At 29.0% G+C, this 22,098-nt stretch overlaps 1 protein-coding gene across 1 annotated transcript in view; it reads left to right on the plus strand.

Moving 5' to 3' along the window:
• The first annotated feature begins 1,758 nt into the window (after positions 1 to 1,758).
• Positions 1,759 to 22,098, plus strand: part of LOC108566635 — a 28,386-nt gene continuing 8,046 nt past the window's right edge. Inside the window, exons 1-2 of the mRNA XM_017926624.1 lie at positions 1,759 to 2,232; positions 2,429 to 2,743. Of these exons, the coding sequence (XP_017782113.1) occupies positions 2,536 to 2,743 (208 nt within the window). The 5' untranslated portion in view covers positions 1,759 to 2,232; positions 2,429 to 2,535. The remainder of the gene's footprint in view (positions 2,233 to 2,428; positions 2,744 to 22,098) is intronic.

Genomic DNA, 22,098 nt, shown 5'->3' on the forward strand with positions numbered 1-22,098 from the left:
TGCAATTATTAATTAATTCTTTGGAAACTTCATTCAATTAATTATAATTTATTATCCTTTGATTTGTATTATTACTTATTGGCTAAGCAATGTTAGAAAATAAAAAACAAAGTTTTGGTCGATTAATCTTAAACTAATTCTCAATGACTTTGCAGTATTTACTGTAATCGGACGATCCTTGACATCCTGTTAATTATGGATAATTTATGCAAGTGTTTTATTTATAAACTTAACAATTAAAAGAAAAATACATTTTTCAATTGTCTTCAATGTCTTAAACTAATTTCAGTATTATTTTAATTACAACTGATACGTGTAAGTGTTTTATTTATACATTTAACAATAATTTTATAATTTATTTAAGAATTGTTAATTATTTAATTATATGCCTTAAACTAATTAGAATAATTTTATTTATAGACTTAAATATATCGAAAACTTATTCATTATCTCTGGAAATTTCTTTTTAATTGTAGCACTTTTGTAGTTTTTTTTTGTATTGATTATGGAATATTATAAAAAAAAATAAAGAAAATCAATGAATAAAATAATGGTAATTACAATAATTTATGTTTCTTCCTTCTGTTTCTTAATTAATAGAATTATGTTAATTATTATATGTTTATGTAAGCGTTTTATTAACAGATTCAAATATATGTAAAACTCATCGATTGTTACAGGAATTTTCGTTTTTAATTTAATTGCTTTTGTTTGTTTATGGAAAATTATGAAAAAATAAAGAAAATCTCTAATCCATGATAAAAATTATGCTGATTTTGAATAGTGTTTTACTTATTGATTTAAATATTTAATTTGATATAATCTATTAAAAGTAATTACTATAATTCATGTTTCTTCCTTCTATTTATGGAACTATTTCAGAAAATTTCTGTTCTTTTGTTGTTGATTTTCAGAGATTAATGGGAATCATCAAAAAATTGTGAAATTCAATTAATTGTGGAAATTTGTTTTTAATTGTAGCACTATTGTATTTCTTTTGTATTGATTATGAAAAATTAAAGAAAATCAATATTTTTTATTCTTAGAGTTAAGAATAAAAAATAACAAGTTTTCTTTCTTCATTCAGTATAATATTAATTATTAAAGGTTCACTTAATCTGTGGACAATGTTCGTAGTTTAATAAATAATATTCTGTTAATCTTTAATAGTAATTTTATATATCAATATTTAAATACTGTCAATTATTTGATTCAATAAATGGAAGTAATTACAATATTTTTGATTCTTTTTTTCTGTTGTTTATAAAAAAAATAACAAGTTCAATTTCTTTGTTGACTAATATACATGTAAACCTCATCGATTATTTCAGGATTTCTTTTCAATTGTAGTGCTTTTGCACATTCTTTTTTGTATCTTGATTATGGAGAAATATGAAAAAGTAATGGAAATATTTGGACAATGTTTGTGGCTTAATGAATAATATTATGTTACTTATTAATAAATATTGTCGATTATTCAATTAAATCAATTGATATGTAAAATTCATCGATTGTTTCAAGATTTTTTTTTGTTCAATTTAATTGCTTTTGTTTATTGCTTTCATTGTTTATGGGGAATTATGAAAAATTAATGGAAATCTGTGGTCAATGTTTGTGGTGCAATGAGAGACAGAGTGAGAGAGAGAAAGGACGGCAGTAGAAAAACGTGTTCAGCGTAAAAATCCAGAGAGCCCTGCTCGAGCGCGCGCGTGTGTGTGTGTCGGTTGCATGTCGGGTTTCGGTTATAGTCGGTCATCGAAGTTAAGTTCATGTAGCCGACAGCATTTCCCCATACACCTGCCATCAAATCTCGGCAAGTTTACAGCGCCAGAACTTGTTCACCTGTATGCAAGACAACACAAGCCAACCGAGACTCATACAAACACACACACAAACACTCTACTCACGTTCAATTCGAAATCGTCGTCAAATGCAAAAAGTTCTTTGCTGCTGCTGCTGTTTCTTCGCGTTACAGAAACGCACGCACGCAAACGCGTTCAATAATTAACTACAACTTCAAACCAAACTCGAGCAACAATTAGTTTATTTTTTTTCACTCTCTGAGAGTCGCGACGAAAGTGTTGGTGCGCGTTTCGATACAAATAATTCGAAACAAACAGTTTGTGATCATCGTTTCAAAAAAACTACGCATCTAAAAGGAAGGACGGAAATACTTTTTTGTTTTTTGGGAAATATATCAAGAAGCAACTCAAAAAATTCATCATTCAAATTGTAAGTCGATCATTAATAAATAAATTTATAATTTCTTAAAGTAAAACAAATTCAAACATCTTTAAAGTTTACTATTTACTTATTATTATTGTTGCGGAATTTGCATTTTGAACCGTTCGCTCGGAGTCATTAGAATCAATTATGGGTGCGCCCAAATATTCCTTGTTTTTTTTAATGGTATGCAAAAATTTCGCAGGAAAGAAATAAAGAGAGAGAAAAGAAACAAAAAAAAAATCCAGTCTCACATCATCGATTCGGACCTTCTCTGGATGACTTCCGGTTTCTGGCCGCCTTCCCACTGAAATGACGGGATTTAACGTGCCGCGGTTTCTGGTTTGTTTTCTTGTGATCTTGTTGTGCAACGTGCATCTTTCCATGGGGCAACAAGAGGAGGCCGTCTGCTATGGGTCCGGATCCATCGCGTTGAGTGTTATTTTGACGCTCCTCATCGGAGCCGCCCTCGCCCTCATCATATTCTTCCTCTGGAGGAAGTACATTTACAATAAAAGGGGTAAGTCTTATTAATCTAATCACAATTACTTAATGAAAATACTCAATGAAAAAGTGCGCAGAACTGTGTTTTTCTCAATGCAAAACAGAAGCAAAAGTTACGTGCTTAAATCAGCGGTTTCCAAACTGCAAGAGCGCGAAAACTATTAGAAAACTAATTTTCAAAAAATTGGAATTTTGGGTCACGAATAAGTAACATAAAGTTTGGAAACCACTGGATTAAACGATTAAATTATGATAATAAATCAAAACAAAAATTATCAATCAAAACTTAAAAAAGAATAAAACAATACTGCTACATAATTAATCAAAAGACTACATTAATATGAACTATATTACAACTTTTTAACAATATTACCTTAAATTTTAATAGTTTCAACTTATTTTCGCAAATATTCAGTTTATATAGTTGGTATAAATTATACTTAAGAAATTTGAAATATTTACATATTTTATTACGTAAATTTAATTAATAATTAAGTGAATTTTCATATTTGGACAACATTTTTATATTATATACTATAATTTGGTGTGAAACTCTTAGTTATTTCTTCAGCTGTCATTGACTGTTGACATTGACGTTTGTTTTTCGACACGCCTTTCCGTTGTTTTTCACTCATTAACGGTTGCCCTTTCGTTGCCATGAACGTTACCATAGTTGTTAACAATTAACATGTTGAGAACTGCTGAAAGTATTAAAGTAAACACTAAAATCTCAAGGACTTAAGGATAACACAAAAACTTTGTGAATCGTAGATAATAAATTCGATTTATTAAGGCATAAAATTTGGAAACCACTGGTTTCAAAGATTATTACAGCTGTCATTGACTAGTGACATTGACCTTTGTTTTTGGACAAGCCTTTCCGTCGTTTTTCACTCATTAATGGTTGCTCTTTTGTTGCTATGAACGCTACCATAGTTGTTAACAGTTAACATGTTGAGAACTGCTGAAAGTATTAAAGTAAACACTAAAAACTCAAGGACTTAAGGATAACGCAAAAACTTCGTGAATCGTTGATAATCAATTCAATTTATTAAGGCATAAAATTTGGAAACCATTGGTTTCAAAGATTGTTACAGCTGTCATGGACTATTGACATTGACCTTTGTTTTTGGACACGCTTTTCCGTTGATTTTCACTCATCAACATTTAACATGTTGAGAACTGTTGTAAGTATTAAAGTAAACACTAGAATTTCAAGAAGTTAAGGATAACGGAAAAATTTCGTGAATCGCAAATAATCATTTCAATTTTTTGACGCACCAATAAGTAACATAAAATTTGGAAACCACTGGTTTAAACGATTAATTTATAATAATAAATCAAAAGCAAAATTATTATTCAAAACTTAAAAATAAACCATTAAGAATAAAACAATACTGCTATACAATTAATCAAAAGACTACATTAATATGAACAATATTACAACTGTTTAATAATATTACCATAACTAAATACCGCAATAATCAATTAATCATAAACAATATTTAAATTTTATTAAAAACTCGTTTGTAAATATTACTTTTGAAAAGTTGTCAAATTTAGAGGATCCTCTACTTTTTGCAATCTGACCTTGTTGTAATTCAATAACATCAATCGAAAACGATCATGATACAAGCGTGAAAAAGCAGAACAAACCACATTATACTATCAAATTGGTGAGATCACAAAATTGTTGTATATATTTTGAACTGAATTTAAGAAACTAAAATACTGGAGCATGGTTGAGAAGTGACGCCTCATATACTCTTGACCTAGTACCATCAGATTACCATTTGATTCGAAGTTTTCAAAACTCTTTGATTGATAAAACTTTCTGTAATTATATTGACCTAAAATCAAACTTCCTTCAATTTTTTTCTTTTAAGGACTAGAAGTTTACTAAGAGAGGAATTATGAAGTGTTCAGAAGGATGACAAAAGGTTATTGAACAAAACAAATACAAAAAAGTTTTATTTGGACTTTCTTGTAGACCTAATATAAATGAATTAAAATATTTAGAAAATTTAAATGGATTTAACTTAGAAAATCTAATTTATTAACATGTTTATGTTTTTAACTCAAATATAAATGAAATCTATTGGAAGGATGCAATAATTCTTAACGAATTTAGTTATATAATTTTTTTAATGAATATGAATGTTTGAATAATCATCGCTATTATATAGCAAGTGATAAATTGGAATTAATTGGACGGTTATACATTAAAATATATGCATTTGGCCTGCAAATCATTATAATTTATTTAAATTGTACAACATCATTACATTTATATTTGTTAATGCTCAAAGTCTAAATATTTAACATTAAATAATTAAACTTTATACTGTTTTTTTTTTCACTATTACAGTCAGTTTTTATATGAATCATGATTACAAATTAGTTTATATGTTTTTTTTTTGTTACTATTTCTCATACTTATTGTGATTATTATTGAATTAATAAAAGAAAATTAGTAGAGAAAAAAGAGAGAAATAATCAAAAAAAAACTTATTACATATCTAAAGTAAAAGTTTAATGCTATTACTAAAATGATGATTGTAACAATTTTTATACAATTATTTTTCGTGTATTGAAAAATGTATAGGATAAATACGTGAGATTTTGTAAATCATTTTTAAATTACCCACCATTATATTTTTTTTACTTTTCCTTCTCCTTTTTTTTGGGAAGGCTATTAACTTGCATTCTTAGAAAATTCCTAAACCCGAAACGCCCTTTTCGCTGTGATTTGAAAACAGTTTCTGTATCTTTGTTCCATAGAATCGTTTAGCATTACGTGACTGCTCTTTGAAACGAATTTTCACCTGTTTCTTAATTTCTCCTTAAAAAATATAACAATTTCAATGTTAAATATGAAGACTGTTTATGTTGTAAATGATTGTCAAAGAATTCCTATACTCTAAACGCTTTTTTGCTTGGGATTTTAAAACATATTCTTTAAACTATTTTCTTAATTTCTTTTTGATTGTAAATGACATAAAAGATTCTCAACAAATATTTTCATTACAGAATAAATTTTCATAATGTAACAGTTAATTTTTAATATGAATTAATATGAGGTTTTGGTATAAATTATTCTCAAGAAATATTCAAATATTTAATAAAATCTACACTTATTTTGCAAGTGCAAATTGTGACAAATTTTCTAATGATTTGTAAATAAAACAGTTTCAAGTTTGTTGTAAATTTTGTGACTCGAAATTTTGACAAACTTTTGTCATGTTTTTAGAATTAAAAAAATATATAAGTTTTAATTTTCAGTATGAAATTTGGATAGTTTTCACTTACTTTTGGACTCCGTTTTGAGAATTGAAATTGCTACAAATATTCAATATTCAGTTTAAATAATATTTATTTAGTTTGTTTTATTGCATGTGAAATGCTTTGACAGTTATTCCTTACAGCTGTCATCGAATATTGACATTGACTTTTGTTGTTAGACACGCCTTTTTGAAGGTTATCAAGGATGCTCTTTCGTTGCTATGAACACTAAAATCTTAAGGATAACAGGAAAACTTCGCGAATCGCAGATAATCAATTCAGTTTATTGAGAAAGAACAAACTGCGTGTGGTAACATAAATTATAAACAATATGGATGGAAGAATTGAAAATTTAAAAAAATTATTAATAAATTCTCTGTTTGTGCTATTATAAAGACCTCGATTAGTCCGGTTTCAAACAATGTGTAACCAATTTATAAATTAAGTGAATTTAAATAAATGAAATTACTGACTAATAATTTCTATTTTATTGATAATATTTGGAGCAATTACTTCATACGTGTTAAATTATTTAATTTACTAATTGCGTTTTCACAAACATAAAAAAGTGACAATTTATTATTTACATGATTACAACTATTGAAATTGAATAAAAATAACTTGAAATTAGGTGAAAATTTGTCTGATGAATGGAGTGTTTTTGTCTAACAAAATTAAAGTTAACTGTATGTGCAGACGAGTTCACGACCTCGGTAATTGAGTTATTCGAATGTTGATAAATGATGAAAGAAAGAAGACGTTTCTTGAGCTGAGATCGTACAAAAAAAGAGTGTTCTAATACATTATTAATAGGATTAGAAGAAGGTTCTGATGCGGTCAAGAATTCCTGGAGATTAGCATAAGCAAACGGAATTATTCGAACGGTTCGAAAGAAGTAAAAAAAAATTACAAAACCAAGAGAGTGATGAATATAAGAATAAATGGTAAAAGGCCGTCAGATTGATTGAAGAATGCACAATGCGCAAATTGCGCGATGAAAATATTAATGGGACTGATTGGCATCCTTTATGCAATAATCGATTCCGCGTAGATCGCGCGCGCATTTGAATATATGTCGTTGCATAAGAGGTTTATTACTCTTTGAGGGAAATCGGCGCGTTGTCGCATACCGGAGGATGTTTCCTCCTTCCTTTTATTCTTCTTCTTCAACCTCTTCGTTCCGTCTTTGTCGATTGCATAAATGCACACACACACTGAGATCCAAATGAATTATCTTCGGTTAAAATGCGACCTCCTTCCAATGTAAACTTAATCTTACTTACTGCAGGCTTTTATGAATTGCATTGTAAAACAGGTATTTTAGAAAGTTCGCATTTTCTGGGTTTATAGACGAAAACGCTTTGCGGTAAGCGAGCGAGCAACGAGCAAGCAAATGGAAATGAAATACTCTTGTAGAGACGGAGATATGCGGAGATCTTGAGGACAACAGAGAGAGAATCGACGCATTCCTTCATTTCATATTTACCATGCACCATTTTTTTTTCTTCTTTCCACCTCCTATTTCATTCGCAGGTGATATATCGCGGATTTATTGCTCGCTCCTAACTTATTCGCTTCACAACATGACATAAATACGGCTGGGAAGAAGCTGCGAACCATTAACATTTCACATTTATCGCTGCTCGGACCTTCCTTTTTTGCTCGCATCACAACATCTCACCTCACAATAATAGCACATTTATACGCGTTAGAATTATAGCAAAAAAAACAAACCCATTCATTACTAATAAATAATAATTAGGGTGTCATAAAAGAAGCGTTACCATTTCATTTTGCCGCCATTTTTTTCAAAATGAGGTTATATCGCTTCAAATTTCACAATCATACAACATGAACTATCTAAATTGATAATTTGTGACATAAACTAAAAAAAAGTATAAAACAATTAGCGAATATTACATGAAAAAGTGCACATACAATTTCATAAATGATAACGTTTTGTCCTCCATTCATGCGAACTAATAAATTAGTTTAATTTAATAAGTATATATTAGAATAACATTTATCTTAAAAACTTAATTAATTTACAAATAATTATTTTTTTTCTTCTTTAATGAAATGTTCTAAAATGAGGTTGCTGACATCGTTGAGAAGATGATTGTAAAATGAAGAACGTCTACCGAAATGAAAGTTCCTAAGTAAAAGACAGTCGGATGTGCTAAATGGCTTAAACGTCGCAACAGATCATTAAGCATAGAAGTAATTAGAATTGAAACAAAAGTCTTACCAACATACTCAAATTAAGTAAATTATAATTCCAACAATTTAGTTTTTTTTAATATTATTATGAAAGATAGTACAAACACACTTAAATCATCAACAAATACAAAATTCATCAATTTATATATTAAGTTAAGTCTTTAAACTTTAAAGAACGTAAACTTTAAGACTTATAGTATGTATACTTTTTTTTTTCATCTTATAACAAGTGTGGAATTTTTTTTCTACTACATGAACTTAAGGAGTGCAAATATTAGTGTGTACTCTTTTTTCTAATCTGTTGTTGATCTTAGTTCTTTATCTCTAAAGATAAACATAATAACATGCAAACACATTTAAAGTCTACGTCATAATCTACACGAAGACTATTCATTTTTATTTTATGCCTCATTTAATACATAAATTATTACGTAATAGTCCTAAATTATTCTCAGTTTTTTTTTTATTAAACGTGAAGATGCTATTAATAATGCTTATTTACATTTTAAGAAAATTTGGACACATGAAAATGAATCAGAGAAACAAACTTAAATACTACGAACAAATAAATAAAACACAAATACTGCCAAGTACGAGTCAAAATGACCCGTTTTTTAAATATTAAGAAAATAGAACAAATTATTTCAACAAACATAGATTAATTCTTATTATTTAATGAATTTAACATCATTTAAATCTGATTTTATTGCTCAAAACAGTTTATACATTATTTTTTTGAGCAAGTAGAACAAATTGGTCTTTTGCATATTTCACAAAATGTTGCTGTTTTCATGTTGCTCTTGCTTGGAATTTGGGGAATCTTTTGGTTGCATGTTCACACAACGCACGATCTACTTATCAAAGAATATCTAGGATTTTTCTTTGCTAATGATGAGGATTCATAACTTTACTCTTAACACCAACGATATTTGATATATAATGAAACCAAACTAATTCCACTTTCAAATCTATATATTGATGATATTTCAAGAACGTATTTGCTATAGACGGGTCACTTTGACCCGATATACAGTATAGTATATAAAGTAATAAAGTAAAATAAGTATTTCTGATTTGCTTCAACTAAAAAGAAAATACTAGAATATACTAGAAGATCAACCTTCTACAATAGAATGCGAATATAAAACAAATATGAGTTGGGTCACTTTCACCCATCCATAGTACTTAAGTGTTAAAGTTGCTGAAACGTGCTTAAAAAGAATAGAAAAGATGTATGTAATAGATAGATTATTTCAAAAAAATAGGTAATTTGTCAAGAAATAAATTTAAATATGTGGAGATGTTCTTTTTCATATTAGATGCAAACCTATTACATCACAAATATTATCCCAATTCTCTTAATCCTAATCTACATAAGTTAAGATAGCAAGAAAGAAATCTGACAAGCTGCAGACGAGTGCAGGAAGCGTATAAAAACCGCAGCTGCAGCATCGAATTAAGTAAAGTAATGTTAATGGATAGATTTAGCCATATCCGAGAACGGTTGGTTAATAAATATTTAGTCCAATCAATAAATGTATAAAAGATCCGATCAATAATGCATGCTTTCTGTGATACACACAAAAGAAACGAAGAAATTTTAATTAAAAATGTTAAAGACGCTTCCTGCAGGAATCGCGCGTAGTTTTTTGGTCAGCAATTTCGTCTCTTTTCTCTTCTTTCGCGTAATTATCGAAACCAGTCTAAAGTAAGGCAGTGGGGCGACCAATGAATGTTCCTCAACCGCGCGCGTCTGCTTCTTCATCTCATTCTCATTCTTACCAATGCAGAAGAAATTATACACAATCTACTTTTACGTTTCTCTCTTCCAATCGCTTTAATTCACTCATATTTCATCACGCGTTATTATTATTATTATTAAATATATTTCTTCCAGTTTACTTTTATAATTGACAATAATTAAGTAGTTTTCCTTTCTTCGATCGCAGTGGCATTGCGTTCACTAGAATGTCATTTTTTTCTCTCTCTCTCTCTCTCGCCGTTCAAATCGCGAAACGGAAATCATAATTTTCCCTCCTCACCTCTCGCCGCATATCATCACGAGTATTTTTTTCTATATACATATGCCTCAACTTCTGTGAAAGTGAACATAATAATATGAGATCGTTTGTTATTCACTGCTCGCATCGGACACGCTTCTCGATATATCCGACGTTTGTTTTCGTTCGGACAAATAAAAAAATTCGGTTCAAATTTCTGTCACGAACACGAAGAAATATGTCACATAATGTGTAAATGCACTTTTAAAGTGTTATTGGTCACTAACAACAAAGAGAAATTAAAGTGCACGAAAACGAAAGTTCGAACAAAAATTCTACAAATTTTCTTGACTTAGTAAAATTTAAAAAGCGAAGGAGTAATAATATTTTCACCCTGATTTATTTTATGTAATCGAAATTAATTTATTATTTATATATTCCAAAGTGTAAACCGCAAAGAGAAACGCAATTAATGTTATGCGAACAAATGGAAACGTATTTGTTTCAACCGTGTTTTTAAAAAAGGGAAAAAGAAAAAAAAAACGCGGCGCGTTGTCCAAGGTTGCAGAATTTACATTTGCATTTTCCGTTTCAAATTGGCGTAAAATAATGCAAGTCCGACGTCCATCAATCTTCGCTCATTCATCAGCCTTCTTGTTTTTCTTTTTGTTCGTACAAAAGTTAACTATCTTTGTTGTAGTAACCATTTCATTTGTTTCAGTATCTATGGTACTTATGTACTGCGCAAATGAGTTTCGTCGTTGCACAACAATCTATTTTTAACGCGATAAAAATGTAATCTTAGGTGTTGGCTAGATCAGTGATTCCTCATCTGCATTTCTACGCGGATCGAGGAATCATCGCTTCGTAATGTATTCACAACGTTGGCGCATATTAATTCACTTTGAGATCGTGTTAATAAGGAGTCACTCGAGGATCGATAACCTCTTCGGATTCCATTCATACATACACTTTTCAATTTTCAATATTTTCATTACATTGATGTTTTTATTGTTATTTTTCTTGTAATTATAAAAAAAATGAAGCATATATATTGTTAATAATGGATTGGCAATCATAAATATGTTTGATTTTATAGTTTTTAACTTTTATGATTTGAAAAATGTCAGTTTAAGCTTCTTTTTAGACGTAATATTGTTTTTCAGCTGTTACTTTAGTATCAATTTTAACAAACGAATTCCACACATTTTACGTTTTTTTTTAAATTTCCTTAAAGGCAAGAAAGCTTTTGAGGCTCACAAAGAGATATGAAATTTATTGTTTAACAGAATGCCCGTGTTAACAGAATTGGTTTAAAAACATTCGTTTTGGAAATTTTTCACTCATAGTTGACCAACTTTCTGGTAAACTTATTGAAGTTTGTGATTACCAAATCAAAGCCATAATTGAATTTGATCTTCATACAAGAGACTACAGATCGTTAAGAATTTCGATATTTGTGTGAATTGAAAAATATTCGCTTAACACAATGAATCAATATTTGTAATATCAATCTCAAAATTGTCACTTTTTTTAAACAATTCAACAGTAGTAATGAAAAATGGATCGTCTACATTAATCGAAAACGATCATAATACAAGTTTGATAAACCAACACAAATCATATCAAATTGCATCATAATAGATCATGCTATCAATTAGGTGGGATTACAAAGGTGTTGTGTATTTTGAGCTGAATCCTAGGAACTAAACGATCGATTCACATGTTTACTATCAACTAGTAATGAAACTGGAGGAAACAATCAAAGAGAAATAGCCTGAATTGACACATCTTTGGTAACTCGTGAAAAAATATTGGAGCTTTTTTGGGAAGTAATGTTGTATCTCCCATATAACCTTGACCTTGTACCATCAGATTACCATTCATTTCGAAGTTTGCAAAACTTTCAATGGTTAAAACCTTCACTAAATGAGATGACCTAAAGTCGTACTTGCTTCAGTTTTTTTGCTGAAGTTCCATGAGTCATAAACCATGAAGTTACCAGAAAGATGACAAAAGGTCATTGAACAAATTGGAAATTATATAATTGATTAAAGTTCATTCTTTGTATACAATAAAAAGAGTTTTTTTTATAGTAAAAGAAAACAGAAAATACTTTATTCTTGATCCAATACTATTTAATTTAAATTTGAATGGAATTAAATGTATATTTCATAATAACATAATATTATAAGTACACTAAATTGTAGTGAATTAAGAAATATGTTCAGATTAAATGAAAGTTTCATATTTCAACATTTTTGGCATAATACAATTTTAATATCTTCATTTTTGTAAACAAATTGCATAAAAACCATAAAAATAATAAAATTAAATAAGGCAATTTGCATGTCCGTGTGCAAATCATTTAAATGACGAATATACAAATAAAATAGAATAAAAACAACAATACTGTGCAAATTCTTGTCGAATGAAATGTGCTTGTGAAACTCACGACAGTTGCTTCCACTCCACATAGTTATGTTGATCACGATTTCACGTAGCCTAAGCTGAATCTCATTGGATTTATCGTACGAATCTAGAAGGCATATCTTCTACAATCTAGATTCCTTTATTACATCACGACTTCAAGGTCCCATTTTTTTTCCTAAATTTTCATTAATTACATTATACAAATAAAAAAAACATCTTATTTTATAATCCATTTTATCATTAATTTTTCTTATTTAATTTTAAATTTATTCTTATAATTGATTTATTTTTAACAAATGTATTAAGATTCCATTTCTTTAAGGACTGAAAATTTTCAAAAACTAGACACATTCAGACGTTTTTGTGGTCGATGAATAAGCGAAATCTTCTAACAAATGCAATATATTTACCTAAATCGAGTTTTGTACTGTTCTTTTTGAATTTAGTGGAACATTGTGTTGAGTTTCGTGAGGTAATGTAGAAACGAAAGTTAAGCAATGTTTACTAATGATTCTATTAAAGTGGTGATCTTGTTTCTTAATTAAATTGATAAAACAAAATATGAAAATGTTTTAATAGACTGAAAATCTTAAAACTAGACAAATTGCAGAATTTTTTTTGTGGTCGATGGATATTTTGGAAAGCAAAACCTCCTAAACCAAATACATATATTCAACTGAAACGAGTTTTGCACCGTTTTGTTCCAATTTATTAAAACAAACAAATATTGTGATTACTTAAACTTTGTATTGAGTTTTCTGATGTAATGTGTTAAAATAATAAGTTAAGCAATCTTTACTGATGAAACTATTAAAAATGGTGATCTTGTTTCATAATTAATTTGATAAATATATACAAATATGTTGATAGATTAAAAAAGTTTAAAATTCTTAGTCAAAAAATTGTGGTTGTTGAGAATTTTGTGAAGAAAAAACGTTTTTTTTTACAATTACGTATTCGAATTTAGCGAAACATTAATCAGCGAGTGCTGTGTGCGCAGTGCACGCCAAATGTTTTATGTAATGCGAGGAGGTGAAGTCATGCATTGCAAATAAATATGCACCTTGACTAAAATTGAAAACACGGTCGGTTTGCAAACGTTCGTTATCTAATGGGAACGCAACAAAATACAGAAAGAAAAAAAAACAAGGAAAATCGTTTCATTACGAAACCGATCGGAATCTTTAAAATGCAGCAAATATTTCAACAAACAATATATTTATTTTTGTTTCTCGCATATTTCTCGAACGCCGTCACTCGCACTAAATGCAAGAACAACAATAACAAACGCCGCATTTATTGTTGAGATGTTGTTGATGATGATTATCGCGTGAAGGTCAGGTTTTTTCTTCCTCTGTGCATTCGCAATATGAGACATAATTTGTTGTTGTACAAAATTCCGATGGAATAAAACAATACGCATATCGATGGGAATTAAATGAAAACGGAAATTCGTTACGAAACACTACAATTTCATGACTGTTTTCTTCAAATCAAATTAAACGGATTTGAATGGTGTCGACGAACTGTTATGGAACGCTTTTTCTTTTTATAGAGTCGTTAAATCGTTTAATATTTGATGGTGAATGCAAATAAAAATTGGATTTTTTTAGTATTAATATAAATAATGGGTCAGAAAGACCTATGGTCAATCGACAGACAATCGAATTTCCCGACAACTGAAATCCCGACAATCATAATCGGGAGAGTAAAAATCTCATCAAAATCACTGTGATGGAATTATTTCAGTAGTCCTTTTTTAATTCTCTTAGTTTGTATTAAGTTTGTTGCAATATGAAAATATTTTAATAGACTGAAAAGTCTTAAAACTAGACAAATTACAGCATTTTTTTTGTGGAGATGGATATTTTTGAAAGCAAAACCAAATACATATATTCAACTGAAACAAATTAAACTTTGAAATTAATTAAACTTTGTATTGAGTTTTCTGATATACTGTGTTAAAATAATAAGTTAAGCAATCTTTACTGATGATACTATAAAAAATGGTGATCTTGTTTCTTAATTAATTTGATAAATATATACAAATATGTTGATAGATTAAAAAAGTTTAAAATTCTTAGTCAAAAACATTGTGGTTGTTGAGAATTTTGTGAAAAATTTCCCGACAACTGAAATCCCGACAATCATAATCCGGAGAGTAAAAATCTCATCAAAATCACTGTGATGGAATTATTTCTGTAGTCCTTTTTTAAATCTGTTAGTTTGTATTAAGTTTGTTGCAAAAAATATTATTATCATTTATTAAAAATAATACTGAAATACCTCGAATAGTACGGGTAATCGGTTTCTTCAATATTCCGGACTATTTGGAACGGATCTATATCGAAATCCCGACAATATCATATGTTATGTCCCAGGGATGGAATTCTGGACACAGTGGAATATAGTCTGGTGTTGTCTGTTGTGGAGTCTCAGTTGTTGGGAATTTAATGAAATTCGTTTGGTTTTACATAACTATATTTGTTACTTGGTCGATTTAAGATTCATCTGAGACTATGCTCATCATATTAAGATTCTTATAAGACTATGTGCATCTTTAAAGGTTTTACTGAGACTACTTCTAAATACTTATTGTACTTACAAAGTTAATTCTTATTAATACGGACGGGGTGGGAGTTTAAGGAGTAAGGCACGGTTTTGAGAAGATGCTCCGCTTCAGGTTACTGTTTTCCGTGGGATCTGTCTATCCTGTAGTTTGGTTATTAGTTGAAAATACAAAGAAACGTTGCAAACGGTCACTACCTTCCGTGGGATTTGTCTATTCTGTCCTCAATGGTACCCAAAGTTAATGGTTGGACACAACACATAATCCCGACAGTATCAAAATCTAGACAGTATCTTTTATTATTTGATATAGACTAACTCATAACAAACCTTAACAATAAGAAATATTCTAAATAAAAATGCTTATATTTTGAGTGGATATTATAACCAAATAGATGAAATCACAGCAATTATTAAATACACGTTGTATTCTCCAAATATCTACCTTTTATAAGCATCTTTTGGATCTATTCTATCTATTATACTTTTTGAGAAAATTACTAAAATGTGAAGACACTGCTTTTTCGAGCGTTCATTTTTCATTGCTTATATTTTGAATGGATATTATAACCAAATGGATGAAACCACAGTAATTATTAAATACACGTTGCATTCTCCAAATATCTACCTTTTATAAGCATCTATTGGATCGATTCTATCTATTATACTTTTTGAGAAAATTACTAAAATTTGAAGACTTTGCTGTTTCGAGCGTTCATTTTTCATTACTTATATTTTGAGTGGATATTATAACCAAATAGATGAAATTACAGCAATAAGAAATTTTCTAAATAAAAATGGATTTATTGTTTTTAATAATAAATAGTAATAGTTAATAATTAATTGTATTTTATATTATTTCTTATTGTTATAATATATTATGAATAAGTCTATCAAATAATAAAAGATACTGTCTAGATTTTGTTGCTGTTGGGATTTCGATCGGCACCGTTTTGAAACCCGACTAATCGAGGAGCATTAAAAAAAATTTGACTGTATAAAAGACAAAGAAAAAAACCAGATCATTTATGTAGATAAAAAAGGATTATACTAATTTCTTTAAAAACTTAGTTTATTTCAAACTGGATTGTAGTTAATCAGGTAATAATGCATATTCGCTTACGAAGCAATTGTTTGGATGGAAAACTATTCGCATGCAAAAATGCGGATGGTAATCGGATCGGAGTAATGCAGGTAAACAAGTGAACCATCATCATCCGGCAAAAAAAAAAACAACAACAATCATAAAGAATGATAATGGTATAGTTATGTCCTCGTTTCCAGTGCACTGCGTTCCTCTGGAACGCCCACACGGACCATTGCACTTGCGAAATTACACTTTGCGCGCTGAATAACTCTCGTCCGTAAACAATTTGCCCGTCGTATCAATTTGCGCCTAAAGCACTCCATCAAATTCGCATTTCTATTCGATAAATCGCAAATCGCACATATAATGGCTTAATAGAAAGATTAGTAAATTATATCGTGCATAACATCTACATATTACTAAATAGTAATAGTGAAGACACTCACAGTTTATTGATTTTATCAAAGACTATATAACTATATAATAGATAGGATCGGTTCTGATCAAAATCCCGACAATCTAATTTCCCGACAATTGAAATCCGGACAGTATCAAATTTTATCACTTTTTCCCTTTTTTTTGTGTTTTACTTATTTCACAAATATTATTTTGTGTAAATCTTGCTGAGTCTAAGTGTTAATTAACTAATTAGTTTTAATTTACTGTAGGTATAAAACAAGGTTTCCATAAAACACAGGTTTTACTCTAAACAATAGAATATCGATGTTCTTTTTATATACACGTAGTATGTAATAACGCTCATTATTTAAATTCGTTTGTTTTTAGTCTATATAAAATAAAAAAAGAAATTAATTGAGTGTTATAACTTAGTTTTAAAAATAAACATAGCTAGTTTACTATTTAGTGTTGATCTTACGTCATTATAAGATCTCTGTGCTTAAATTAAAACTTATATAATAAGTAATTAACTATTTCTCAAAATTTTCAAAGAAATGAATATTTTTTAAATAATCATTATAAAAATTCCGCAGAGATTTCAAATGTCGGGATTTAGACCATGTCGGTATTTCAAATGTCGGGATTTCGATAGATTTCGATAGACCCAGATAGGATAGCATATGAGACTTGGATATTTGGGAAAGGCAATGCTATGGTTTTATCCATTTCCATTGTTTCAAAAGAAGCAATGAAAAATGAACACTCAAAAAAGCAGTGTCTTCACATTTTAGTGATTTTCTCAAAAACTATAATAGATAGAATGGAATCAAAAGATGCTTATGAAAGGTAGATACTTGGAGAATAGAACGTGTATTTAATAATTGCTGTGATTTCATCTATTTGGTTATAATATCTACTCAAAATATAAGTAATGAAAAATGAACGCTCGAAACAGCAACGTCTTCATATTTTAGTAATTTTCTCAAAAAGTATAATAGATAGAATAGATCCAAAAGATGCTTATGAAAGGTAGATATTTGGAGAATGCAACGTGTATTTAATAATTGCTGTGATTTCATTCATTTGGTTATAATATCCATTTAAAATATAAGTAATGAAAAATGAACACTCGAAAAAGCAGTGTCTTCACATTTTAGTAATTTTCTCGAAAAGTATAATAGTTAGATTAAATCCAAAAGATGGTTATGAAAGGTATATATTTGGAGAATGCAACGTGTATTTAATATTTGCTGTGATTTCATCCATTTGGTTATAATATCCATTTAAAATATAAGTAATGAAAAATGAACGCTCGAAAAAGCAGTGTCTTCACATTTTAGTAATTTTCTCGAAAAGTATAATAGTTAGATTAAATCCAAAAATGCTTATGAAAGGTAGATATTTGGAGAATGCAACGTGTATTTAATAATTGCAGTTTTTTATCCATTTGGTTATAATATCCATTCATAATATAAGCAATGAAAAATGAACGCTCCAAAAAGCAGTGTCTTCATATTTTAGTAATTTTCTCAAAAAGTATAATAGATAGAATAGATCTAATAGATGCTTATGAAAGGTAGATATTTGGAGAATGCAACGTGTATTTAACAATTGCTGTGATATCGTCCATTTGGTTATAATATCCATTCAAACTATAAGTAATGAAAAATGAACGCTCGAAAAAGCAGTGTCTTCACATTTTAGTAATTTTCTCAGAAACTACAATAGATAGAAAAGATCTAATAGATACATATGATTGTTGGTTATTTGGGTAATGTGTATGTATTTGATTATTGCTGTAGTATCATCAATTTAGCTGCTATTCGCGTTCAAAAATGAAGAAATAAAAATTAACAACAAAAATTCACAATTTACTGATTTTCTCAACAACTATAATAAATAAAATTGTTCCAAAAGATGCATATGAAAGTTTCAATAAAAAGAGAAATTGTCAAACGTTAATTTGATAATACATATTAGATAAACTGATTGCTAAAGTTAAAAATTAATGTTGTAAGAGACAAAGAAAACTGAAAGAGAGGATGTAAATGAACCACTTAAATGAATCTATTAGCGAACGCAGCGATTAGATTAAAGAGCAACTCGAAATCTAATTGTGATTCGTTTAAATAGCATTAAAAGGGTTCGCGTTCGTTTAATGATGATGATCTTACATTTGTATATTATTGCAACGTCTAGACTAGACGAGGTAATTACGCCTATCCAACAACACACACATTCAGGGAAACCACGCCGACGATTCAGGAATGCGTAATTACAGCTAACAAATATCAGAAGAAGCAAAAAACAGCAATTTATTATGCTGGATAGAACAATTAAAAAGATTGTATCACCGAATGATTTTTCTCTTCACTCTCCACACCACCAGAACGTAATGCAATTCTTTTTCCATGTGGACTTTTGCATGCAACTTGGACGGGATTCTCACGATGTCTTATCTCTTCCTTCATTCACACCATCATGAATAATCCGGATGAGCTGTGCATTTGATGATTTTCAAAGAAATTCATTTCATTTATTCCCATTGAAAATCATTAAACGAAATACATGAACAAATTGAGTCCAAAATGTACTCAATTAATTCCAATCGTGTGGCGCGTTATTATTGTATTAAAAGGCTTTGATGCCCATAAAAATAAATACTATCAAATACGTAATTTACCGCTAAGTAAAATACATGACTTTTGGTGCTGCGTTGTGCTATGCGTTGGAACGCAGATCCGAAACAGTCGTGTGCGAATAATTTACATACGTTTTTTTCCTCTCATGTAACAATCATAATAATATACCTTTTTCAGTGGAAAGAACCGTTGTCTGGTCGTTAATGGTACAAACTAGCTGTTTGTCCCTACATGCTGCCTATATTGATAACTTTAATAATGCGGTTAGGATCAGAAAGAAATTGCATAATTATATAATTCCAAGGTGAAACTAAACGAAGAATAACGCAGGGCGAGGCGAGAAATTTAATGCAGAGGGAAAAGTGTGGGAATTAATTTCATTCGTTTTTTTCTTTCATTTGCAAAATCAATTCCCAATTTCAATCATTTAGACGTAATTTACTGTCAAACTGAAAGAAACGTTTTTTAAGCTTTTAAGTCTTTACATTTTTGCTTTTTCTCGAAAAGTATTCGCGCTAAATTCGGCAACCAAATTAAAGCTAAATATTAACTCTTTCAAACCTGTATACTGGTATAGTTGTATCTGATATCATTTAGATGTAATTTACTGTTAAACTTGAAGAAATGTTTTTATAATCTTCGAAGAAACTAATGTTTGTTTACATTTTCGCTTATTTCTTTAAAAGTATGCACGATAAATTCATTACTGAGTAACCAAATTAAAGTAAAATATTTACTTTTTGAAAAGTGTATTCTGGTTTTTACTTATTTTTTATCATTTAGACGTAATTTAATCTCAAACTTGAACAAACATTAATTCGAAACAAGCTTCGAAAAAGCAATGTCTTTACATTTTAGCATACATTTCACGATAACGACAAATTCATTTTTGAGCAACCAAATGAAATCTAAATATTTACTCTTTGCAATATATATTCTGGTATAGTTGTATCTTTTGTCATTTAGCCTTAAATCACTGTCAAACTTGAAGAAACTTTTTTTTGTGAAGTTTCGCAAAAGCAGTGTCTTTACATTTCGCTTATATCTCAAAAACTATGTGCGACCATTTCAGTTTTGAGCAATGAAATTGAAGCTAAATATTTACTCTTTGAAATCTATATTCTAGTATAGTTGTATCTTTTATCATTAAGACGTAATTCATTGTCAAACTTGAAGTAACGTTTTTTTAAGCTTCGAAAAAAACAGTGTCTACATTTTAGCATACATCTCGAAAACTATGTGCAATAATTTCATTTTTGAGCAATCAAATTAAAGCTAAATATTTACTCTTTGAAAACTATATTCTAATTTACTTGTATCATCTGTCATTAAAACGTAATTCATTGAAGAAATATTTTTTTAAGCTACGAAAAAACAGTGTCTTTACATTTTTGCTTACAACTCAAAAAGTATTCGCCATAAAGCGATATTTTTATTACTTCATAAAAATTAAAGCACCGGAAAGATAAAAGTATCAATATTTCCGAATATTTCTGCTTTAGTTCTAATTTCACAGTACATCAACTTGTTCGTTTTCTTTATTTTCATTTTGTTTTTGTTAATTCCATCTCTCGCCTCTGCTCCACGTTCATTTTTTTAAACAATTGAAATTGCAAATGAAGCATGGCTTACTGATTATAGTCGGTGATTTAAGAAACAATGGATCAACATGAAACGAGGGCGGACAAAAAGAAAAAAAAATGAAACATGCAAAATGTTTCGAACGCCCAGAGGAGACCTTGCAAAATGAAATTCATGAATGCAAATTACGTAAATACTCTTGTGTTGATTAATGTTGTATCTGCAGTTAGGAATTTATAGTATAATTTATTTTGGTTATTATTTTATATAAAAGTTAAGCAACGAATGGGTGATTTTTATATATTAACGAATGAATTTGTGAGATTCAAGTTAAAGCACTTAAAGCACTAAATTAGATATTGCTGTTTTATATGTAGTTATGCGAAATGTCATCTGTCACGTTATGTCAAAGTTGTTTTAATATTGTATCTACAGTTAGCAATTTATGGTACCATTTATTTTAGTTATTTTTTTTATGAAAGTTAAGCAACGAATGGGTGATATTTATATATTAACAAATGAATTTGTGAGATTCAAGTTAAACCACTCAATGATTAGATAATGTTGTTTTATATGTAGTTGTGCGAAATGACATCTGTCACGTTGTGTCAAAGTTGTATTAATATTGTTTTTACAGTTATGAATTTATGCTATAATTTATTTTGGTTATTTTTTTTTATGAAAGTTAAGCAACGAATGGGTGATTTTTATATATTAACGAATGAATTTGTGAGTTTCAAGTTAAACCATTTAATTATTAGATATTGCTGTTTTATATGTAGTTATGCGAAATGACAGCTGTCACGTTGTGTCAAAGTTGTTTTAATATTGTATCTACAATTAGGAATTTATGGTATAATTTATTTTGGTTCTTTGTTTTATGAAAGTTAAGCAACGAATGGGTGATTTTTATATATTAACAAATTAATTTGTGAGATTCTAGTTAAATATAGTTATGCAAAATGACAGCTGTCACGTTGTGTCAAAGTTGTATTGAAAAAAGTTATGCAACAAATAGGTGATTAGTACTATTTTCTTAATTGAATGACAGATTTCATATAAGTAATTTCCCTTTATTTTCATTTCTCAACAATTTAGAACGTTTTTGCTACGTTATTTATTACAAAGACAAATTTGACTGTAAATTAAAAAAAGTATG

This window comes from Nicrophorus vespilloides, unplaced genomic scaffold (genome assembly GCF_001412225.1).
Source record: "Nicrophorus vespilloides isolate i.1.1-1 unplaced genomic scaffold, Nicve_v1.0, whole genome shotgun sequence".
Classification (NCBI taxonomy): Eukaryota; Metazoa; Arthropoda; class Insecta; order Coleoptera; family Silphidae; genus Nicrophorus; species Nicrophorus vespilloides.